This window comes from Protopterus annectens, chromosome 3.part1, assembly GCF_019279795.1.
Source record: "Protopterus annectens isolate FY-2018-M chromosome 3.part1, PAN1.0, whole genome shotgun sequence".
In the NCBI taxonomy this organism is placed as follows: domain Eukaryota; kingdom Metazoa; phylum Chordata; order Ceratodontiformes; family Protopteridae; genus Protopterus; species Protopterus annectens.
In genome coordinates this window covers 1,745,710,347-1,745,736,532 of record NC_056732.1, presented here as the reverse complement: position 1 = coordinate 1,745,736,532, position 26,186 = coordinate 1,745,710,347, and the positions used below count along the sequence as shown (strand labels likewise).

Here is a 26,186-nt window from a genome sequence, read left to right as displayed (position 1 = left end):
GGACATTTATGTGCAGGTGGCATTCTAATTGTTGCCACATGCCCTGGACAGTCCTGCCCTGATAATGCCCCCCCCCCACCCGATCAGGGAGGCATCTGTTGTCACCGTGGCAACTGGAGGGGGAATAACAAAGGGGAGACTATCCACCAGGCGAGGTGTTTCTTGCAAGTCGGGGTTATCAATATGTTGTGTGTCATAGGAAGTTGTTGGTAGGACCACTGAGAGAAAAGCATCCACTGAAGAATTCTCATATGGAAGCGGGCTAAGGGAAGAAGGGGAATCGCCGCTGCCATGAGGCCCAATGTTTTCAGTACTAACTTGGCTTGAACTTTGTTGGACTGAATCAGAAGGTGGACATTCTGCCGTATATCTATCACTCTCCAAGGTGTTAAAGTTGCAGACATTTCTGTGGTGTTTAACATGGCGCCTATGAAGTTTATACATTGACAAGGTGACAAGAAGGATTTTGCAAAATTTATGGAAATACCTAACCTGTTGCAAATGTGAATGGTGTAATCCCTGGTTATGATAAGATGCTGTTTGGTGGTAGTGGTGATGAGCCAGTCGTCTAAATATGGAAACACCTGGAATCCTTTTTGTCTCAGGTGAGCCGTGACCACTGCCAAACATTTGGTGAACACCCGGGGGGCTGTGGTGAGACCAAAGGGCAGGGCTCTGAATTGGTAATGACTGGCTCCCAGCCGAAAGCGGAGAAACCTCCTGGAGCTCCTGTGCATCTTTATGTGATAGTACGCGTCCTGTAGGTCTAACGAGCACATCCAGTTGTCTCTGCCCAAGAAGGGCAGAATGGACTGCAGCGTTATCATCCGAAATTTTGTCGTCTGTACAGATTTGTTCAGTCTGCTGAGATCCAAAATGGTTCTCCAGTCTCCTGTCTTTTTTGGTACCAAAAAGAACCTGGAGTAGATTCCGGATCCTAGCTGGTCTGCTGGGACTGCCTGGATGACTCTTTTTTTTAACAGCTTTTCTATTTCCAGCTGTGCCTGACCCCTTTGCCCGGGTGGTACGTCTGGGAGGGGTCTTGGCAATTGGTTTGGAGGGGAAATGAAGGGGATTTTGTAACCCTCAGATACAATCAACTGTACCCATTTGTCTTGAGAGAGGGATTGCCAGGCTTCCGGGTACAAAGATAATCTTCCCCCGACTGCCTCCGAAGGTGGACAGTCGGGCAGCTTCTCAGGGATGCTGAAAGGGTTGGTCAGGGAAGGACTCCCTGGAACCCTGGTTCTGTGGACCCCCTCTGCCCCTGGGGCAGCGTCTATTGTTGTCCCCCCCGCCTCTAGGGGTAATTTCACCACGTGCGGTGGGCGCGACTCCCTGTGGTATACGGAACCACATCTTTCCACCCTTCTGACCTTTGGGGTATGGTCTAGATGGTGTGGAAAAATGGACTCCCACGGCAGGGAGAGTCTTACCATCTTGCTCGCACCTTGTGAGAGTATTCTTCACCTGAGGTCCAAACAATTCTGAACCATCAAAGGGGGTGTTGGTGAAGGATGCCTTGAAGGGATCAGCAAAATTACAGAGTCGCATCCAGGCATGATGTCTCAACGCAACACCTGTGCCTGCGGCCCTACTCGCTCCATCGGCTGCATAAGAGATAAGCCGCATGGAGAAATTGGCAATAGAATTCAGGGTAGCCAGCTGGGAGTTAATCTTGTCCTGATACCCCGCAGCAGAAGGATCCTGTACAGTTTCACCCAGTTCTTTGAGCAAATCTCTCTGAAGGCGGGTGAAATTACATAAATAGTTCAGCGATCGCATAGCAAAGGTCGCTGAAGCAAATGTCCGCTTACCGTACCTGTCCATGGTCCTGGACTCTTTGTTAGGAGGATGAACAGGTACAGAAGGATCAGCTAATTCCTTCTTAGTGGCAGCTGCTACCACCATACCATCTACCGAGACACCTTTGGTGAGAAATGTCTTCTCCACCGGAGCAGAAATAAATTTTGAAGGCCTCCTAGGGGTAGGTTCCATGGAGTCAGGAGCTGCCCACACCTTTCTGGCCACCACTTTCATCAGTGGATTGAAAGGGGGGGACACCCAGGAGGTGGAAGGGTGAGATCCAAAGGCATCAAGGTAAACCGACTCATCCTCGGAGGGTTTGAGTGTGGACCAATTCCCTCTCTGTTTCAGGATCTCTAGTATGTCTGAAAAGGAGACATCTTCAGAGGGGAATCTGGGGGAGCCCTCTGACTCATCCAAGTTGCTGTCCGAGGTTACAGACTCAGGGGAGTCTACGTGCTTCCTCTTGCACTTTCTTTTCCTAGGTGGCTGTCCTGAAGCTTCAGGAGAGGCCTTGGAGGAGGATGAGACATCCAAAGTGGGTACCCTATGCGTTGGATCTCTGCTATCAGTTGCAAGAGGATGGCCAGAGACTGTAACAGGCACTGTGAAGGGAGCAGCTGAAGAACCCAACCTTGGAGCGGACACTGGATCCAGCACGCTCCTCATCACCTCGAAAGCCCCCCTGTCAGGCACCGAAGACAGTCCCGGCTCCGAAGACACCAGAACCGCCCCCGGCACTGACAGAGAAGGCTCCGAGAATGATGTTGGGGCCGAACTAACCAGAGACGATGCTCCGAGAGGGAGAGCGGGGTCGGACAAGGGTCCAATGCCACTTGCCCCCTCGGAGCCGACAATGGAGTCTCGGCGCCTGGACTTCTCCACGGATGGTACCAATGAAGAAGTCGGAGCCAACGACGCTGGAGCCGAAGGTGGAAGTATTGGCTCCGACGTGGGCAAGGTTACGGTTCCAACAAACTCTGGCTCCGAACTCGACTGGAGAGTCGGAGGAGGAGGAATCGAAGGCGGCACCGAGGGAGCCACAGTCTGGTGAGAAGGGCTTTGGAGTATTTGGGCCAGTGCCTGAGATTTTGTGAGTCTACTGACCACCCTCTCAATATCGTGGTCAGAAAGCCTAGATGACCTGGAGGGATGAGTCCTATGACTCCGCTCCGATAGAAGGGGTGATCTTGGAGCCGATCGGATGGACTCTAATGAAGGGGATCTAGAGCGCTTGCGCGCTGATGTCGGCTCCGATACAGGTTTCAGAGCGGGTACGATCTTGCTCACATCAGCTCCGACTGGAGCCGATGTCGGAGCGATCTCAGTTTCGCCAGCCCTCGACTCAGAAGCTGGAGCCGAGGGCTTGGCAGGCTTAGACGACTTCCCCGAGCCAGACTTGGACGGGGAGTCATCGGGCTTCAATAAGCCCCTCAAAATAAGTTTATTACGATGCTCCTGCAGGACTCTTGAACTAAATCCGTGGCAGACAGAACAAGAGTCCTGCAGGTGCAAAGGTCCCAAGCAGTAGACGCAAGAAGTGTGACCGTCTGTCAGAGACATTTTCTGACAGCACGAGTCACACTTCTTGAATCCCGACACCTTAGCTTCTTTAGACACAGTTACCCTAAAAAACAGTAACACAGTCAGCACAACCACTCACTCAACTTTCACACCAAGGGGAAGTTAAGGGGCTGACTAAAACAACAACTCACACACACAATAATGGGGGAGAGAAAACAAAAACTAAGCCTGTAGGCCCAATTAGAAAGTTTAACTAAAGGGGTGGGTAGGGCTTAACGAAAAAATCACTAATAGGTAATTTAGGTAAAACTACATCAATGGGAACTAATCTGACAAAAACTAACCTCAAGTTTAGAAGAATTTGCTAAAATTTCTTTTACTGACCTGAGCTGGCAAAAAAAGGCAACCTTGCAGCAAAGCGGCAAACGAGATCTGGGGAGTTAGTGCATGGTATTGTGGGATATAGGGCTGCCTCAAGCCGGTAAAAAATAGCTCTCGATCTATAGTATAGGCCGTGTCGGAGCCGAGGATCGGCTCTGAACTCATCCAGCAAGAATGAAGGTGAGAATGACAACTTAACATTCTGTTTTATTCATCAAAACCATTCCTCCCTCCTTATCAGGTTTCATGACCTTAAAAGTATTGTTTCTCTTGAGGTCATCCATCACCTTTCTTTCATTGGGTGTCATATTAGAAGGATGAAGCCCTGATTATATCCCAGATGAAGCTCCTCAGAAGATGGAAAATCCGGGGGGGGGGGGTGTTGATTGTTTGGTTTATCAATCATGACCATGCAGGTGGAGGTCTGCAGGCAAATGAACAGGGCCATAGACCAGGGACATGAGCTTGGATTAGCCAAGCTGGTGAAAGTAGCGCTATGCAGAGTGTGTTTTCAGCTTGAGAGGAAAAAACAGGACAAGAGATCTCAGGGATCTGAGGAACAAATGGGATAAGAAATAATCACAAACAGCTGATGGCTGGCTGGTAGCAAAGAACAGAACAACAACAATTTACTTTGTGTGATGCTGAACACAAGTTCAGCTGGCATAAGAAAAAGGTCTCTTTTTCACTTCTCTCTGCATGTAGGGATAGAGGCATCTTATGGCAGCAGTAAGTTAGGTGGATCATATGTAAAGCTAAAAGTAATTATGTTCCCTGGATTGTAGGAATATCTATTCCCACAGTTAAGATGGTCCAAACTTTTCTCACCATATTTTTTAATAAACAGAGACACATTTCTTTAAGCTCTCCTGCCCAAATGATGGTGGGCAACATGAGTCTTACAATATATCTTTAGGCAGTGGATAAGTTGCATCACAAAATTAAACATCACAAGAAAGCTCAGAAATGTACTAAGAATTGCCTACAGCAACGAGTACAGTCTAAACAAGGGAGAAAAATGGATTATTCCCTTGTCCCCCTTAAGGATGCTGTATCAACTGTAAGGACTGCTATTAAGGAAATCTGTATCTCTGGTCAGACCCTGGTGGTTATGAGAGTCCACCAACCTCGAGCTATTTTAGCCCCGAGACCTTGTGAAGATTACTGGAGGTTGAGAGTATAAGGAAGGGTATTTCTAGGAACTTACACAGTATGGAGACTATGGGTATGTTGCAATGGGATGGATGGATGAAAAGTAGTGTGAGAGGTGGAATTAATACACAAGGAGGGTATTAGCAGTAAAGCCAGCGGATTCTATATTAAGCCACAAATAATGAAGCTTACAGTTCAACAGCAGCATGATACATTGTAGGTAAGTTGAAAGATCTTGTAGCAGAACTACAACTAAGGGCAATAATTCATTTTTTTAAACTTTATAAGTAGGAGTTGCATTTATGAAGAAAATTGATATTTGATGAGTAAATAGTGATGCTTACCCTAACCTGTCTGGCAATTTGGTGCAGAGGATTAATGCTATGGGCTGTTAATAAGCTACTTCCTATGGTACAGGGTTTGATTCCCTCAGCCTACATTTGCCTTCTGTGTGACCGTGAGCAAGTCACTTAACCTGACAGTACCTTGGAGAAATTCGTAATTTGGGCTACGCTCATTAATTGTCTCTTAGACCACATGCCTAATAGCTACCTATGAACATATAACTAAAACCTGGATTTTTAAGGAAGTCAAAACAAGAAAAACTCTTATACAAATCAAACACTTCAGAGGCATAATAATTACAGAGGATAATGATATTAGCTTTTTTTTTTACAAATCTTATGGTGAGTTATTCATTAGACCTTAACATTTCCCTTATGCATGTGTGGGCATTATTGAGTAGACAGCTTTGAAAAGTAAAATTATTATTCAAGAAGTCTAGGCAGTAATAAAGGATTGCCAGACAATATGGCAACAGGACCTGATGGCTGCTCAGTGGAATACTACAAATGGAGAGGACGGCTTAAAATTCCACTTGTGTAATCTTTTAAAAGGATTACAGAGCAGGAAAAGATGCCACTTTATATGTTGCATGCAGTCATACTCATACTGCCAAATGCTTCAGGGGTTTCAGTGGATATGACCAATTTTAGCCTTGGGTTGAAAGGGCAGGAACTGAAGAAGGCTTGATTTTATTTGACATGAAGAAGGCAAATGGGGCAAATGACTCTGTGAACAGACCATTCATGTTTGATGTGTTGAGAACTTAGGGATATGGTGAAAGCTATTTCAAATGGATTCAAGTGTTATATTCCCATCAAATGTGTGTAATATTCATTAACTGGGGTTTGTCAAGAGAAAGGGAAATTGAGAGAGGAAAGAGATAGAGGTGTCCCTGTCAGAAGACATCTTTATCTTAGTTATGGAAGATTCAGCACTTGAAATTAAAGCCAAATTAAAAGAACAGGACAAATGGGAGAATGGGTTTTAGCTCATTCACTATTTTTTACAAATGATTGTTTGTTAATCAATAAAAAGTATGCTGTGTAGTGACTGAAGTAATGGATGATTTTACGGAGTGAGTCAGCCTTTGGACTTACTTGCAAAGAAACTAAAACTATTCTGTTAAGATTTGGGGTGGGGAGGGAAGGTGCCAGCTGCCAACAAGAGTTTTTAATTACAAATATTTATGACTAGAAGATGTTTATACATCTGAAGATATTACCATAGGAATTTGATTTCCTTGAATGAAAGGTTAAGAGTTTTTGGTTACAGGCTATAAAAATTACTTCTCTTACAGGCAGGATAAGATCAATAAAAGTGAAGACAGAACTACTCATTCTTTATCTAATCTGAAACCTTCCTATTAATCTGTAGCACCCATGTTTGAAAGCCTTAGAGGATTTCACTGAATATTTATCTTTCAGAAATAGGAGATAAAGGGTATCCAAACAAGGGGGTCTAGTTATGAGTATAATATGGTAGATGGGGTTTATCCCATTTTCTTACCTATGCATCAGCTTTTAATATATCTCACTTCATAAGGAAAATGATCACACAAGGCTTAGTTTATATGTCTAATGTGAATCTGGGAACATTGGGCCAGTGTCTCTCAGTGAAATGAATGGATCTTCATAGTAAAACGAGACTAAGCAGGCTATGAGCAGAATGCCAGACTATGGTCATATTTGAAGATAAGATGAAATGTGCCTGCAAGTACTATGAGACTTTGTGGCAACTCCACATCCATTGAGTAGGTTCAAATGATTTAAGAAAATACAGACGTGCCTGTTATCTGCTTCTGGTATCTCTTGTGAAGGTACTGACTACAAGAAAACAAAAGGTTTGACGATCTGCAATTGCAGTCTATTAAATAGGAAATGAGTAGTCCATATTACTCCACATACTGGTATGAATGCATTGGCGCCATGGAACAAGACATGGGAGTGAAAAAGGAAGAGGTAGTATATTGTATGACAGAATTTATAGGTTAAATGAGGGGATGTTATAAGAAAGCTATTAAGAAATGAGTGGACACTGGTCATGATGGGAAAGAATCTCTCATGGAAGATACTTGGCAAGAATCAGGAGTCAGAATAGCCTTTCTTAGGAGATAGCTAAGGCTTTAGTAACAGTGGATGCGCATTTCACATTGGTGATATCATAATTCTTGATGGGCTACTGATGACATGGAGAAGAAAAAGAGATAGCAATTGTTAGAGATGTGAAGCACCTAAGGCAGGCCAGACTCACATGTTCTAGTCACAGGGAACTAGACTGTGTGCCTGTGGGTAAAGATCTTTGATATCATATCTACTTTGTCATGAAAGACATATCAGTCATTCTACTGGCAGTTGCAGAGGACAGAGGCTGTAAGCTACACTTCTTATGGTACAGGGTTTGATTCCCTCAGCCCTCATTTGCTACTGTGTGACCCTGGACAAGTCACGTAACCAGACACTGCTCCCAGGACACCTTTGAAAAGAGACTCTGTGTGTCCAGTGGGACCACCTTGTTAACAAATGGGTATTGTTATTATTATTATTATTATTATCATCATTTGGTTTACAAACTAGTCAGAACTTGAGAAGAAAATATATTGCGAGTCTGAAAGTTTATAGCAGGTGCCATGGAAAGCCCAACTGTTACCGAGTAGGAAACTCTTATATAATTATCAATACGAGTTCTGTCATAGATTAGTAAGTTAGATATTATGTTCTGTTAAAATATAAATTTGGACCTAGATTTCTTTAATGAAGGGATCACAGTTCTTGAATATTTCAGGATCCAGCCTGACAAAGACATTAGACTCGGACTGTCCAAGTTGATTGTTTAAGTGTATTGCTTTTTTACAGTCCTGTCTGAAAAATAAAGACTAAACATTAAGTACAGTTCTGGTTTACAAATTGCTTAGTCACACAGAACACTCACAGTGATATTCCTCTGCTCTAAAGTACACTTTATCACTTTATAAGCATCTATCATTGTTATGATTTATTAAGTAACTGTTTCTTCTTTTGCTAGTGCTGCATTCCTTTTTGAAACTCAATACCTATATCAAATATATATATATATATATATATATATATATATATATATATATATATATATACTTTTTTTTTTCTATACAGTTATTTATTTGACATTTGTTGACCGGGATAGTCCAACTGAGCTTGCATGCTTTTTCAGCGGAGGCCTGGACAGAAAAGCTCCACAGTAGAAAATATATAATATGAAAGTTCACAATACCAATTTCACAGTACAAATTAAACAAGTAATACATTCACTGTACAAGATATACAAGTACAAGAAAAATAGCCAGCAAGTAATTAATTGTCCGTTTGGTTATGCAAGTATAATTGTAGTACATACAAGTAAAGGATAATAGAATGAGGTCAAATAGTTGAGCATAGCTGTACAAAAAGAGATAGTTTGGCAGACGAGGCAATTCTAGTAGGAGGTGAGTTAATAGGAAGGTGGGAAGGAGTAGAGTGATGAAGGCTGTAGAGTTCCTAGTACAGGTCTAGAGAGGTTGTAGTCGCAGTTAGTTTGATGAGAGAAGGGGATGGAGTAGGGAAAGGAGGTAGTCAGTTAAGTGGGGGCAAGAAATTAGTAGGGGAATTAAGGTTGTACAGGAAGAGGTGGGAAGGAGAAGGGAGGAGGGAGAGCAATAAATAAGGAAGGAGGAGGATTTCAAGTGGGATGATTGCAGACATCTCCAGGTGCTTTTTAGGTAATTTCTAAGAGTTGTCTTGAAGTCTAGAGATTGGGTAACCTTTCTGAGAGTCATAGGAAGCTTGTTCCATGAAAGAGAAGGAAGGTATCTGTAGATTTTCTGCCTTAAAGACTTTTTAGGTTTATAAATCTGTAGGAAACATTGTTCTGAGCTTCTGAGGGAGCAAAATGGGTTATAGAGGGAGACAAGGGAGGAAATGCTGGGGCAGGAGGAGGGCTTGTTTAAGATGGAATGGATGATAAAAAGTTGAGAATACTGGAGTTGGTTAGGAAACTCTAACCAGTTGAGGGTATGGAGTGTGAGACAGTGGTGGGATTTAGGTGGCAGGTTGGCAGGAAATCTGTCACTTTGTTGTATGTGATTGCAAGTGTGGACTGGGGAGGGGACTATAAGTTACTAAGGATTTGAGAACAGTAGAAGAGGTTAGGGAGAATGTAATCCTGAGTAAGTGAGATTCTGAAGTTGGGGATAAGGAACTTTATGTTTCTATATAGTAGTACAAGGTTTTGGTGAGTTTTCTTTATACTGTGTTGTACGTGCAGGTCAAATTTAAGTTGGTCATCAATAATTACTCCAATGAGCTTTGTGTGGGGTTCGGATGAGATAGTAGCGTTATTCAGGGAGAAAATGGTGAAAATGGATTTAAGATGGTGGAGAGATTTGGTAGGAAAAGGAAGAGTTTTGTCTTATTAGGATTTAGGATGAGTTAGTTGTTAGTAAGCCAAGTTTTAGTGAGATTGTAGGAAGTTTGTGTTAGGGTGAGCAGGTTAGAGGGATTGTCAGCAGTGGTGATGATAGTTGAGTCATCAACATACTGTATGAGGGTTGACTGAGGGAAGGATGTGCGGAGATGATTAGTAAAAATGTCGAATTGAAGGGTTGACGAGTACTGAGCCTTGTGGGACTCCCACTTTTATTGGCTGAAGGGGGAAAGAGCAGAGAGCCATTGAATGGCTGGCTATCTGTTAGTAAGGTAGTTGGAAAACCGAGATATAGTAGTAGGGGAGAGGTTAGGTTGAGAAAGCTTGGAGAAAAGGATGGAATGGGAGACAGTGTCAAAGGCTTTTGAGAGATACAAGAAAAAGCAGGACACCAGTTTATTATTGTCTCTGGCTAGAGAGATAGAGTTAGCAAAGGAGATGAGAGCAGTTGTGGTACTGTGATGGAGGTGGAAGCCATGCTTGGTAGGGGTGATACCGTTTTCCTGAGTAAGATAAGACATGAGTTGCTTATGTACACAGTGCTCAAGAATTTTGGAGAGGGGAGACAGTATGGCAATAAGGCGATAGTTAAAAAGTTCTACTGAGATTCCACCTTTGTGAATTGGTATGGTGTGGAATTTCTTCCACAGAATAGAGACAGTGGATTCACTGATTGAGCAGTTAATTAATACAGATAATGTGTAAGCTGTGAAATTGGCAGCAGCTTTTAGGAAGACAGGTGGCAAGTTGTCTGCAGATGGGGAACAAGGTTTCAGTTTGAGGAGATGACTATTAATGTAGCTGGCAGGTATGGGTTGTAGAGACAAAGGGACGTTTTGTAGTTGGGGGATGGCTAGAGGTGAGATGTAGGCATCATTTTGCTGAAGGTAACTATGAAACAGGTATGAAAGGTGGAGGCATTTCCAGGGGTTTGGTGTTGATGGATTTCCAGGGTGGAGAATTTGGTTGATGATATTCCCAAATATTTTGGGATTTTTAGGTTGTGCAGTGAGGGGTGTATGGTAAAAGTTTTTTTTGTCAATGTTTATGTGCTTTTTGGGCAGGTTACAGAGTTCCCTATATTTTGGAGGAGTATGTGTGGTTTTGTCTTTATCCAGCATTTCTATGTGGAGTCTCTGTTTTGTACGAGGGATAGGGTTGCTTTGGTGAGACAGGTGAAAGAATGAGATTTTACTCTAACAGTCCTGGTGGAGCTAGGGAGTTTAGATTGTTAAGGAAGACAGAGCTGAATTGGATGATGGCATCATCAAGAGAGAGGTGATAGAGGAAGGTTTAGTCAATGGCAGATAGGTAGTTGATGAGAGTATCAGGGTTAAAATTGGTTAGTTTATGGCATTCCTTGAATTTACGAAGGTGATGGGAATGGGGAGAAAATCTTTCGATGGAAATTAGGGAATGATTGCTGATTGTGTCAGGCATGGATATTGGGTTTTGGTAGAGGTTAGGATGGGAGACAAGAATCTGATCAAGAACAGAACTGGTGTTTGCCAGCTTGTGAAGAAAAGTGTGGGAGAAGATAAGTTAGGTGTATACTGGTGGATGTGGAGTTAGAGGTGAGGGTCAGGCAGCTGATATTAACATCACCTAGTATGATAGTCTTGTGAGATATAGTGTTATCAGTCCAGTGAATAATCTGTTCTAGTAAGGGAATGTTACCACCAGGGGGTATACAGACAGCAGCTATTATAAGGGTTTTGTGATTGTTTAGTTTGCAGTTAGCCAGGATGAGTTCAGCTGGGTGGAAAGAGGAGGGTGGGTTAGTAAGGGGGGATTAGTTAAGGTGGTCTTAATACATTATGGCTACACCTCCAACCTGTTTTGTGTGTTCTATCAAGGCATAAGATGTAGCCAGGGGGTGAAACTCTTTATCTGTGTTATGAGGTTTTAGCCAAGTTTCAGAGACAGTGATTATGTTGGGTCAGGGGAGTATTGGGCTATGCAGGAGTGAAATTCAGACATTTTATTAAGGATGCTGTGTATGTTAATTGAGTAAAAGGTGAGATATTCAAGGCTGTGGTTTGGTTTTTGTAGGGTGTGTGAGTTGTGGTGGTGGAAGTTGTTGAGTTGTAGTTTGGGGCTGGCTTGGGATGAATATCACCTGACAGCCTAAGGGTGTTGCAGAGGTGGTATTTAAGTGATGTAGAGAGGTATGGTGGGTGAGATTTCAATTTGTGTTTGTGATGGGGAAAGGTATTGGAAGGGAGTCTGAATTTGGGGATAGTGTAGTCAGTGCAGGGGAAAGAAAGGAAGATGTAGGGGAGTTTGGATGAGGTTGAAGTTGAGTGCGATAGCAGATGAGGTGAGACAGGAAAAGAAAGAGAAGGCATAGAAGAAGACTGAGGACCATTGTGAAGTGTGTGGAGTCTGAGTAAGCGGTAGAAGTACAGTGGTTTTCATGTTGGGGAGGGGGGTGGGTCAAGAGAGTGTGGGAGGGTGTGTGTGATTAGTGTGTGTTGGGTGGAGGGAGGGAATCTGGGCTGCGAAGCTGAATCAGATTGGTTTATGTAGGGGTGTGGATGGGATTTGGTAGAGGATGGTTACCTATAAAGGAAATTGATACAGAAGTGGGTGGGAATGGGGGTAGGGTACATGAGTGGAGTAAGCCTGAGCGCAGCAAGGGTGAATGGAGCTGGATGAACCCACAAGCGATTCCTGGTACTGAAGTAAAACTATCAGTTTCTCCAGTGCAACAGATGAGTTTAGGCCATAGTGGAAATTGCAGTTAGAACCGAGAGAAGTACGCAAGAAGACAGGAGAGAGAGAGAGTTAATAGGGTAGAGACTGAGAAGGAAAGGCATAAAATAATAAGTTATCTGAGCATGAGCTTTAACAGGAGATAGAGTAGGGGTTTCTGGGCTTAGTGACTAGGAAAGCGGAGAACTGCAACTATAATGCAGCAGGAAACAGTAGAGCTATGGGGTGGGAGAGAGGGTCAGACTAGGCTACAATTTTCTGGTAAGTGGTCGCTCCAGTTTACAGTAGTTTAGCAATGCAGTGTACACTTCAACAGCAAGTGGTACAGAAAAAAAACATCACACAGTGGCAGACAGTAGACTGTCCAGACCTGCAGTTTGTGTGGCTCGCAGTCTTTGCAGTAGTAAAATAGACCTTAGACAATCCAGTTCAGGAGGGGGGATTCATAGAATGCAGATTTTCAGGGGTTTGCAGGCAGTAGGATGTCCAGACCAGCAGTTTGTGCAGCTTGCAGTCTTTGAAGTAGTAAATTAGACCTTGGGCTATTCAGTTTGGGATGGGAACCCACAGAATGCAAATTCCCAGGGGTTTGCAGGGAGTAGGATGTCCATACCAGCAGTTTATGTGGCTTGTAGTTTTTTCAGTAGTAAAATAGACCTTAAGCAATTCAGTTCAGGCAGGACCCATATAATGCAGATTCCCAGGGGTTTGCAGGCAGTAGGATGTCCAGACCAGCAGTTTGTATGGCTCACTATGTTTGCAGTAGTAAAATAGATCTTAGGCAATTCATTTCAGGAGTGTGGGGGGAGGGGCATGTAGAATGCAAATTCCCAGGGGCTGGCTGCGCACCAAACTCAAGATGCTAGCTAGATCTGGACTTACTACTAATCTGAAAAAAACATCAAAGCAGAAGCTCTTGATAAAAGACATTTTTTTTTTACTTCCATAAATATATTTTGTTACTTTATCACTTCTGATACCATGTACTTCGTGGATTTTTTTGAAATCCTCCACACCCAGCACAAGACTATCTATGTATGTAGATAGATAGATAGATAAAGATAGATATAGCTATAGATGTATATATATATATATATATATATATATATATATATATATATATATATATATATACATACATATTGACATTTGATTACTAGGAAATCCAACTGGGTAGAAGCCCATTTTCAGCAGAGGCCTGGGGAAAAAAAAGCTCCAAATTATTATAAAACATTTTAAGAGCAATAATTTTACAATCTTCAAAAATAAAATAAATACATCTTCAGTTTACATAATTGTAACAAATTAGACATAATATAAAACATTCATTAAGAATCAATACAAGGTATAGGACAATCACTTAATATTTAGAGAAATTTTAGACATGTTGTATAGAAATTAAAGATAAGTTAGTCTAGTAGAAATAGGAACTGCAATATGAAGTGAGGGAAAAACAGGCTTATGGTATATTTAGAAAGAAAGTCAGGGAAGAGAATTAGTATTAAGGAAGTAAGGCAAGAAGGGAGAGTAAGGAAGTATACGGAACAAAAAGGTACTTGCTCACATTTTGGGATATAGTTTATCCTAGTTTTGAGCAAGAACAGACCAGATTTTAGCTAGGAAGCCTTTCAGAGTTGTTTTGAAAGTTGGGAGGGAGGGTATAGACCTGATGGATACAGGTAAGGAGTGTCAGGCCTTAACAACCTTGTACAAGTACAGACAATGGCCAACAGATTTGGATGTAGACAGACAGGAGTTTTTGGTCACTGGATTGCAATAACTGACTAGGAACATAGTTGTGTATAATGTTTTTTAGTGCTGGATATGCAGATGTATGCTGGATAACTTTATAGGTGCTAAGAAGTCGTGCATGTTAGTTGATGTGGCAGTTCTAACCAACTTAGGCTTTTCAGTGCTTTACAGTGGTGGGTTCTGAAAGGGGTATGTGCTGCAAATTTATCACCTTTGTTATAGCATTGTTCGAGTTTTCATTTTTGTGAAGCCTGGAGGTTAGTAAGGATGGAAGTGCCATAAAGAAGCGTGAAGAGGAGATAAGTAGTGGCAAGTATAGTTTTAGTTGCAACAGTGATAAAGTTTTTTTTTTCTCTGTAAAGCATCCTTAGCTTTTTTATGAGTTTTTCTTATGTAATTTCTTATATGCCGGTTGAATGTAAGATTATCATCCACTATCACCCCTATTAGTTTGTTATGAGAAGTGACTTCAATGGTTATATTATCAAGACAGAGGACTTTAGATTTTGTTTTTTCATGAGAGATGAATTTGGGGAAAATATACACAGATATATATATATATATATATATATATATATATATATATATATATAAATATACAGATATGTATGTATGAATTACCAGTCTCCACGAGTTCTTTACTAACACATATTGTAGACAGCGTACAATAAACATAAGACTTGCACAGGCAGGTGTTAGTAATTTGAAAGATATATGCCTTATATATTATGCATTTTAACAGCTGAATGAAAGTGAGATGGAGGACCTGCAAAAGAAAAGTTCAACAAAATATGGAAAAAAGAATTGCTTTAACACATGCAATTGGTTTAGAGATAAAACAAAATGTATCTGAGTTTACATCTTAAATAAATGAGGAAGGTCAGAACCCTTACAAGACAGAAGATCAGTAAATTCTGACAGGAAGTTACCAAAAAAAAAACAGTCATCCATTTATGGGATCACAAGGAGGTTCTGACATCCTAACACAACAGTCTCAATAGCCAGAACAATAAATAATACTTTGTTTTGGCAAGTCAGCTGATGTCCATTATATCTATGGAACATGTGAAACAGAAAATGAGGGATAGAAGGAACAGTTGCTATGCTGAGCTAGACATATGAGGCGTGTCAACCAAAGGTACTGAGAAGTGAGATAAAATGGAATGAGCCACACCCACTGAATTCTGAGGAACAGATGCATTAAAAATGTTCTGCCCAGTGGCACTGTCTCTATTGCACTTTTCAGTGGTACAGTGATCTGTATTTAGGATCGGGCACTAATAATGTTGCAGACACCCCATAATATTCATTACTTCATGGAAATGGCTGGAGCCATCCAAATCTTCTCCAAATCATTCAAATGTTACACTAACCAACATCTTCCAAATAAAAATTTTCTAAGGTTTCCTCTTTAACATAGTAAATCAAGTACTGCAATAGCTAATTTGGCTTCAAGGGGATCACAATCTGTATTGGGAATCATGAAAGGCAAGTGATAATCAACTTTGGATAGTGAGCAAAGTGGTAAAGATTCTTCCCTTTAAGAAAATTCCAGGGAACTAACTTCACAGACGGTACCTGTTGTAATTCCAAGGTCCATAACTGTAATCCTTAGAAACGCAAGACTCCATTTAACAATGAGGGCATCTATATTAACTTCCAGGTAAGGATGTTCTCATTATCCACCTAAGCCTAGATACAAATACAGGTGCAGAAGACACACCCCTCCACATGAAATGCAAGTTATAGTCACAGACAATGTCTGGGATTAAGAGACATGGGCTGTGGCCACATAAACTGACTACCTCAGGTAGGTGCAGTACATGTAAATGCAGAAAAAATGCTTCAGAGACATGTTTAACTGCAATGAGGAAGACTACCTCAGAAGGCAGATCATGCCTCCTGAACCTGGTTGACTTCTTTGAGGCAGTCACCAAAGCCATAGACGAGGATAAGGTGGTTCACACAGCCTATCTTGACCCCGCCAAGGCTTTCGACACTATCTCCCATTTGGAATTATAGCTAAACTCACTAAACTAGGTATAAATCCCTATGTCACAAGATGGATTGCCAACTTGCTCACGGACAGAACCACACTGTAAAAGTTGCAGACTCCAAATCTGACTTCAAACCAGTGACAAGTGGATTACCACAGGGTTCAGTCCTGGGACCTCTCCTGTTTGGTATCTACTTCTCTGAAGTACAGTCTAACATAGAAGGCCTCTGGTTAATGAAGTTCGCAAATGACTGCAAACTAGGAACTATAGTTGAGTCCCCAAATGATGTGGACATCCTACAGAAGGTCCTCACTGAGACAGATGTTTGGTGTCAGAGCCATGGCCTCAAGCTCAATGCCAAAAAGTGCACTGTTATCTCCTCTGGTAAAAACTCTGTACCCATGAACTACCACATAGGTGGCAGTCTTCTTAATGCTGAATGTGTGATAAGAGACCTTGGGACCCAGGTGGACAGTAGTCTCTCCTTTGATAATCACATTGCCACAGTAATCAGGAAATCCTTCTACATGGCACACCTCATCACAAAAGGGTTCTCATCCAGGAAATAAGAGGTCATTGTTCCCCTCTACTCGACACTCATTAGACCCATTATAGAGTACAATGTCTCTTTTGGAATGTATCTCACAAGACATCTGCAGCAGCTGGAAAGGCCACAGAAGTACCTCACAAAGAGGATTACTGGCCTCAAACAGATGCCCTACACTGACCGTCTCAAAGAACTCCAGCTTTACTCTGTAGCATATTGCCTACTCTGAGGTGATCTCTGCCTAACATATAAAGCTATGTCAAACCCAGAGCTGTTGGACATGCTACACCCAAAGAAATCCCAATCCCTCTGAGCTACACGCTCTAGGGACCTAAACCTTGTCACCACAATAAACAGGACATGCTGGAGGGATAGATTCCTGTCCCAGGGACTTCCCATACTCTGGAACAAGCTACCCATCTATGTCAAGCAAAGTTCCTCATTAACACTCTTCAAGAAAAATCTTGATGAGTGGATGGGAAATAGGAAATACACCCCAGTGATCACTTCTGTGGCTCTGCTCGACAGGGGCACAGAAAATTTACTTTCTTGGGTTGGCGTAAGCCAGGGAACTTTGTTGGCTAGGCTTACTTAGGCCCTTGGGCCGATAGCCTAGTACCTATCTATGAACCTATGAACCTACATTATTGGCTAATTTACCTTCTCTGAATTGCACATAATTACTTTCAGTGCTAAAAGCTATTTTCGGAGGTGATTACTATTGGCAGCCCATGCATCCCATCTCATTGGCATAGGCACTCCCTCATTCACTCTCCCACTCCCATTTGTGACATTTATTCACAAACACACATGCATATACATTCCTACACTCTTGGAGCCCTTATATAATCCCTCCCACTGTATTGTGACCACCCGAACAGACAAACACTCACATACAATTATCCAAGCCCATTTAGATCCCTGCAGGTGCATATATACACTGCTACACACATGCATGCATTCACACCCACCACCATCACAACCCCTCTGCTGAAATTCACCAAATTTACCTACAACACAGGCTCTCCCCATTGACTATAGTGGAGATGGCAGCATTTTGGCAGAGATAATTATTGTGGCTGACCATGCTAATTTACACAATTTAGCGATTCCTTGAGTCTCTTAACAGCATAAATCACTTACTGTAGGCATTTCCAAGGCACAGCAGATGGCTAATAAGCATTTTTAATCTCCCACCCACAATGTCTCACTGTCTTACAGCATGGTCTGTGGGACACCCCATCATGGTGATTCTTCCTTAGATGAAAAATTACTGCAGTGGCATGTTTCTGAATTAGAAAGCATTACCATGATGACTTGGCCACTTATGAAAGGGATTACTGCTCAGGGAAATCCTTTCTTTGACACAGGGAATGTTATTATTAATGACAAAGTACAAAATTATGGTCAGAGACAATATTACTACAACTGAATAAATATAAAATTATGGTTAAAGATGACATCACAGCTACTGAGAAAATGTTAAATTATAGTCATGAGGTCACTACTACTGATTAATTATAAAATTATGTTCACATATAATGTTGCTACAACTGATTAAATATAAAATTATGGTCACAGACGCTGTCACTGCTAATAATGAAACACAAAATGAATTATTTTTGTTCAAAAGCAGTGAGGATGGTTATAGCTTACTGATTTATTAGAGTCAACATGCAACTCATCTTGATAGCAGCAAGCAATTTCACAATATATGACATTCAGAATGCTCAAGAAGAGACAAAATATTTGCTTTACTCCAACATCTTACACTGTAAGAAAGGGGGAAAAGATCAGATAAGTGAATTGCCTGTCTGCAAATAAAAAAATGAAGGAAAGAGGATAAACTCACCTGCTCTTGGGGATGATTATCTTACATTCATCAATCTCTCCAAAAACCTCAAAGCGTGCCTTGAGTTCTGCTTGAGTCATACTGTTGGAAAGGTTGCGAATGCAGACCACCCGGCGATCATCCTTTGAAAGGGATAGAAACAATCAGAAATAGGGTTTTAATAAAAATGATACATTTTGAAGATGGCAAATCAGTTATAGTAAGTAATATCTTCCTTAAATATATTAGTAGATTAAAAAGGAAATTTACAAATTCAGCAACACATTACACTTCCTGAATTCTGGCCGTGTGTCACACAAGAATAAAAGAACTAACTTCCATTAGGCATTTAATATTTTAGGGCCAAACTCATAGAAATATTCAAATCTCAATTCCAGTACTGTACATAAATTAGTCTGCTTATTTACATAATTTATGATGAGTTAAAGAGCAACTGGGGGTACTGTTTTCTTTCTCCTGGTTCACATCTCTTACCTTTCTTCATCCCTGGCTGGGCCTGAAATTGATCAAAATGGATCAGTGTACTACTCCAGTAAACACATATAAATAAATAAGTAAGTAAGTAAATTGAATACCCCTTCCTTACACTCTACCTATTTCCTCCCTTTCCTGACCCCTCTGCAAGACTCTAGAAGGAATAAGCTTTATGATGTATAAACATGTGGCCATGTTTCATAGGTTAGTACTAGGCTAATTGCCCTTGTGGGCTATTTTAAGCCTAGCTAATTACCTCATGTGAGGGTCAAACCTTGCACTTTGTGTTTGTAAGGTAAACACCTTAACCATTATGCCAGCCTCCCTTTGTTCAGCATACTATGCTTATAGCTCTGGAATGGCATGATGGATGTTACAAATATATGCAAAATTTTGTTTACTTCCTGCTGCATGCATACTATATAGTTAATGTTTGCCTTGATAAACTCTCCTAAGCTGTATTCATAGATAGGTGACCTGTGACTAGCCCTTCTTACCTGAGTATCAAAAGCACTAACATTTATGAATAAAAAATGTGATTCCATGCACTCCATAGAGAATACTAACATTAAACCTATCTTTTTTCAAACTGAATCTTAAGGGTAAGATATGTAATTTTTGTAGGACCACAACAACAGCATGAAACTTTCCATTAGGGTAAAAAAATGTTTGGTTTATATTAGTGATAACCTCTAGCTGTGTAACAAACATAACAAATGCATCAATCTCAGTCTTGATGACAGTATACAAGTTGTGAGGGTCAAACCTTGCACTTTGTGTTTGTAAGGTAAACACCTTAACCATTATGCCAGCCTCCCTTTGTTCAGCATACTATGCTTATAGCTCTGGAATGGCATGATGGATGTTACAAATATATGCAAAATTTTGTTTACTTCCTGCTGCATGCATACTATATAGTTAATGTTTGCCTTGATAAACTCTCCTAAGCTGTATTCATAGATAGGTGACCTGTGTCTAGCCCTTCTTACCTGAGTATCAAAAGCACTAACATTTCTGAATAAAAAATGTGATTCCATGCACTCCATAGAGAATACTAACATTAAACCTATCTTTTTTCAAACTGAATCTTAAGGGTAAGATATGTAATTTCTGTAGGACCAAAACAACAGCATGAAACTTTCCATTAGGGTAAAAAAATGTTTGGTTTATATTAGTGATAACCTCTAGCTGTGTGACAAACATAACAAATGCATCAATCTCAGTCTTGATGACAGTATACAAGTTGTTCAGATTCTACCCACAAACAGCAGAATAATGGTGTGCATATTTTCCATTTTATTTTATTTAATTTTATTTACACCTTGAAGAACAGTTTTATTTCATTTTATTGACACCTTTTAGACTGGGTTGGTCCCACTATACCAATGGCCTATTTCCAGGGGAGACCAGACGTGGTATTCAGACTGACTTGGGGAAATCTGGCACATCAAAACATCTTCTACTCTTTTTTGATAAGTAAAGTGACATTTTTTTACATCCATCTGTCCTACCACCAAGTCAGACCAATGGGGTCTCAGTTTAACATCTCTTCTGAAAGACAGAAGGATGGAAGGACATTTTATTCTGTCAAATTTCAATAATGGGCACGTGGACTATAGGTCGAAGGCAGGTTATCAGACCAATGGCACAGAATGCCTTTTTCATAATAGCTACATGTAAACAAATTTAAGATAAATGATCTGTACCTAGTTAGTCTGCTGCAGACAACTGACATGACATGATCCACTAAAAATTGAATCCTTTGGCTCAAGCTTTGCCATATGCTTTTTTCCTTATGTAACCTGCTGCTGAATGAAATATCCTACATTAAGGCAATACATGCAATATTAGTCATTAGGTTGTAGGGGAGCATGTCATGAACCACCTGAAAAACTGGCAGAGAAGTTGGCATGCTCTTTGTCACATTCCAAAGTAAACCTACGAGTTCATTTCAATTACAGGCTGGCATCAACAAATGTCAGGAGCCAAAATGAAGGGAAATGCATTAGACAAGTTTCAGCACTACTTGTTCCAGATTATCAAATCACTTCAAGAAATGGGAAACAGGATAGACAAGTATTAGTGACTAAATACATGAGGATTGTGGGTAGAAAATCTAACTAAAAGAATCACAGGCCTAAAGCAGATGTCCTATGCTGACCGCCTTAAAAAACTCCAGCTATACTCTGTCGCATATCGTCTACTCCGAGGCGATCTCTGCTTAACATACAAGGCCATGTCAAACCCAGAGCTGTTGGACATGCTACACTTAAAGAAATCCCAATCCCTCAGAGCCACATACTCCAGGGATCTAAATCTTGTCATCACAATAAACAAAACATGCTGGAGGGATAGGTTCCTGACCCAGAGACTCCCCAGACTCTGGAATAAACTGCCCATACATGTCAAGCAGAGTGCCTCTTTGGCCCTCTTCAAAAGGAACCTTGATGATTGGATGGGAGAAAGGAAATTCTCCCCGGGGATCACGTCAGTCATCCTGCTAGACAGGGGTCCAGGGAAGTAAATAGTGTGGGAAGAAATAGTCAGGGAATTGTTATGGCTTGGCTTGTATAGGCCATAGGGCCGATAGCCTAGTACCAACCTGTAAACCTAGTAAAGATGCTAAATGCTTACAGCCAAGATCAAAGAAAAAATATGACTAAATACATGAGGATTGTGGGTAGAAAATCTAACTGCCTCAAGGAAGTGCTTCACCCAACATGAGGATTCTGTCACTTCCATTATCGAGCTGCTTTAACATGGGGGGCATAACTTGGAGGAAAACCCAGGAATAATACAGGACATGGAGTAGCATAAACATGTGACTTTCACAAGAACATAAACTGTCTGTTTCCATATGGATGAACATCTGTAAACAAGGCAGACAGGAAGCTCAGTAACAACCATGACAGCAACTTTCTAGCAAAATGAGTTAACAACAACAAAAATGACCTTTCAAAGTAAAGTGGCACATGCTAAAATGTTTGTCATGTTCAGAGTGTCAGCACTTAACAATGTCTGCTTCGGTCTTCATCTGCACCCAGAAACGACTCTTTACTTTGTCAGCACCTAACAGTGCATGAATATCAACACCCATCGATATTGGAAATAGTTTTATGACCACATTACATGTGTAGTTCTACATTTCTCTGAAAATGTTTTCTATTCAAACTTTTTGGTACATCCTTATTACAAAGAAATACACATAGAAATGTCATCTTCTGATGTGTACATTTATGCGCTTAGCTATATTTAGATATGTGTAACTAAAAGGCATGATAATGGCTTGTACTTAACATTTCATCAAGCCAGTACTTCTGTGGGACAATTCATATTCTTTAAGTAGCGTCATACTTCTCAACCTCTTAGCGCAAGAAATCTGGACAAATCCTGACAAAATGGGGGGACAAAGGCCCAAAAATAGGGACACATTTTAAATATTGCTTTTATAAACTTAGAAATTTGCTAGAATAACAGGATTTGTGTGACCATGCATTTTCTGAAGGATATGAAGTATGAAACTCAAATGCATGTCATTACTTAGTGACTTTAATCCTGAAATCATCCCAGTGATGTGTAAAAAAACACATTTTTTACGAGGAACAGGCCAAAAATATGAGACAAAAATCTGGACATTCAATGAAAATCTGTGCAGTTGAGAGGTATGAGTAGAGTTATAAAAAGTCCACTGCTTGCATTATTAGTAGAGCAGCTTACTGATTTGACTCAAAGACAGAAAAAGCCAGTAGTACCAAAATGCAATGAACAAGGAAACTGAAGTACGTTTTGTTTTTCTTCTCTATTCATCCAGTTTTTAGCAGCCTCAGGATTGCTTTTGATGTCTGATGCTGCAAAGCACTTGTGGTGGGCATTGAAAAATGCCCAGAAGGAAGCAGACAAAAAATAAATTTCAGTCTAAGCTGGCTTTGCATTACTAAAGATCTGCAGAGACTAAAGGCAGATGCAGAAAGTTTATAGAGTAAAGCAGGAAGAAATTAGGACATCAATCAACTGTGATTGCTAAACAGAATACAGCTTTAAAACTAGACATTGAAAACTTACAAAATAAATACGATGTCCACAAAACTTCATTTTGGATACATGGAAATGATTGCAGTAATTGGACCACAAGACATTTTTTAACCTTTTTTGCTATAGACCATCGTCAAAAAATATACAACAGAAATGATTGTTCATTAACTTTGGTTGTTAAAGAATTGGGGTGTTTGTATATTAGGAGCTAACCCCATCTCTGTTGGTGAAGTGTGCACCTGCATCACCAAGGAGACTACATATAACCCTTCTATACACATGCTGACTGTGTCACATACAAGGACAAGGGCTACTATCATTGGCTTGGGTAACCACAGCATACATACAGTACCTCACAATTCTGGCACATGCTTTCATTGCCCTTAGTAATGGAGTGGCAGAAAAGTCAGATGGGAACAACCATATCATGTCCCCAAGAAGGGAAAGTCATAGCCCTTCACTTCCCATCCTCTCTTCTGTGTCTGGTACGGTGCTTGACCTGATACTCAAACTTGGTTCAAAAGGGTCATGGTCGAGGCTTCCTTCCTCTATGGCACAGAGCTGCATCAACAGGACTGCTTTAGATGGTGGAGCCATTTTACAAGACTTACGGGGTGAAAAGTAAATTGTAGAATGGTAGTGTGGGTGGTATGTGTCACAGAACCATAAGTACAAGCAACACTCATTGTTATTTTAAATCAGTAATTCAAAGATGACTCACAGTATTCTTTATTCCGGCCATTTTATTTTTTCCATTTATGATTAGTACTCTTGCCAGCAGGCACCCTGACACATTTTGATAGAAAATGTTGCCTTTTCTTGTTATATTATGTATATATGAATTTACCATCCTATCGATGTAATTTCGTCAACACCTACTATTGTCTCAGAACAAAGTATAATATTACATGGGTATGTAAACAGCCAAGCTACCACTTGTGTCACATCGATCTCAATTCTGAAACATCAATAAAAATAAATAAATCACATTCTGACACTAAGAGTAAGAAAATGCTGCTAGGTTCACGCACTATCCCATTCATGCATGTAAATATACTGATTCACTTCATAATCTCGAAATAGTGAAGTCTCGAATTTCAGTATCTCAAGACCATGAAGCCGAAAATCCATAAACCCGAAACCCAGAAGCGTGAAATTTAAAATTGCGACTTCTACACTAAACATACCTCAGACAGGGGGGCTGCACCCCCCCCACTTAAATATACTAACTCCGAGGTCGCACTACACAGACAAACCCACAAAAACGCCACCACACAAGCTACATTCCCCTCGCACACACACATCACACTAACAAAACACACAGACACACACTAAAGCCCCTACCCAAAGCCTGTAAAACACAAACACTTACCTACATCTCCAACCACCCACTCACACACCGCAACAGCAGAACCGCTAATTCAAAATCTTCGAACTTAGGGATTTTGAATTTCGTGCTTCTGGGGTTTCGGTATTCTGCACTTTCACCTTTCTGGTCTCGGGCTACTGAAATTTGGGCTTTCAGTAGTTCGAGATTCTGAAGGGAACCCATATATACATACAAGTACAGACTTAGCTACAGTCAGCAGCAAAATACTATTACATGTGAAATTTAATGGAGTCCATGTCTAGACTGAAAAACTTAATTTTTATGCTTTTAAAGAAGTTGGCAGTCAAATATATTTATGCAATGAATTCTAAATTTTGACTACGCATTATGAGACATTGTTAATTCTAAATTGCATTTGCAGTTGTTTATTTTTAAGCAACACAAACACAGGGAAGACATGCAGACTCCAAACAGATGGCAGCCCAGCTAAGAACTGAACCAGAGAGCTTCATGCTGTGAGGAGAAAAGACTACTTGCAACAGAATTGTGCTGTTTTATTGTCCATTATGATGCTCATTGTTCAGCCCTGTGCAACCATAAACAGAAGATATCTGTACCAACCACATAACTACCTTGCTGCATAAATCTATTCACTGTCATTTATTTGCATCTCTTTACACTTATAAATTGCCCATTGCTCTATGATGTCAATGATTCAAATCTATTCACTGTATTTTATTTGCATCTTTTTACACTTCTAAATTGCCCTGCAATCTATGTTGTCAATGATTCCTCGTAGGTGTAGTTAGATTTCCTCATTAGTCATCATAGTAGAATCCTTCATACTGTTCTCAGCAAATGCCACCTGCTATACAGAAGTCTGATGCTCTAACAATAAGACACAAATTAATTAAAGGACCTCAAGCCAGTTACTAAGAGACATACATTGGTCATATCCTTGGGTTCCCACACATGAATACCAGTTTTATTGCCATTGTGTTACTTAAACATACACCTATCCAATTTGCTAAATATCTATGATACCAAGGCTGAGTAATTCTGAAAATAGTACGATTTGAGGTATACTGGCAAGTATCCTCCTCATATCCAAATAGAATGCATCTATTTGAAGGCCCACATCAATCATTAGTGCTAAAATAACTGTAGGAAAAAAGAATATCTGACATCGCTGACCTTGCACTAATGATCCATGTTGCCATAGATGTCACCATATATCTATCCAGTATACCCTTACTTGGTAACTCCAGGACAAAACATTTTATAACTTAGCATGTTTTTGTTTGGGGGGGGTCCCCAAGGCACCATTTTAAACTACAACAGAAGCATAATATACAAGAAATAAATTAAGCAACACAATTAACATAGCACAGACAGAATAGAAAAAGACAGCCTGCAAGAATAAGTGAACAAACAAAAACTGCAGCTACAGACCAGCAAACAAACAAAAATGAAACAAAATCAACCACTGCAAATGCTGCTGACAGCTATGTGAAAGGACATGAAGCTTCTGCTAGATCAAATATGGTGCTTGACAAAACCAGAGAAGGAAAAAAAACTGCAGAGGAAATAAAATTTAGATACATTTAAATTAACACACACTAAGGACGTCAGCCATGAGACATGATCACAAATACAGACACTACATACTTGTACTATTGGCACATGCCAGTCGTGGCAGAGGTTTATCCTGAATTGTAAGAAGAGTGGGAGTGCATGGTGTCAGAGGTCAGTGAGGTCCAATGGAGGTATTCATAACAAGAAAATAAAAGCATAAGAGCAAACTAGGCAGCCTGTTCCTTTCATTGCCAGTTTACTACGAATCTC

The 26,186-nt window shown here is 40.7% G+C and overlaps 1 protein-coding gene across 1 annotated transcript in view; it reads right to left on the bottom strand.

Annotated features, from left to right (window-relative positions):
* The window catches only part of PPARGC1B (PPARG coactivator 1 beta), a 516,583-nt gene that overhangs the window by 35,806 nt on the left and 454,591 nt on the right, over positions 1-26,186 (bottom strand). The window contains exon 10 of the mRNA XM_044067742.1: positions 18,506-18,627. Coding sequence (XP_043923677.1) covers positions 18,506-18,627 — 122 coding nt within the window. The remainder of the gene's footprint in view (positions 1-18,505; positions 18,628-26,186) is intronic.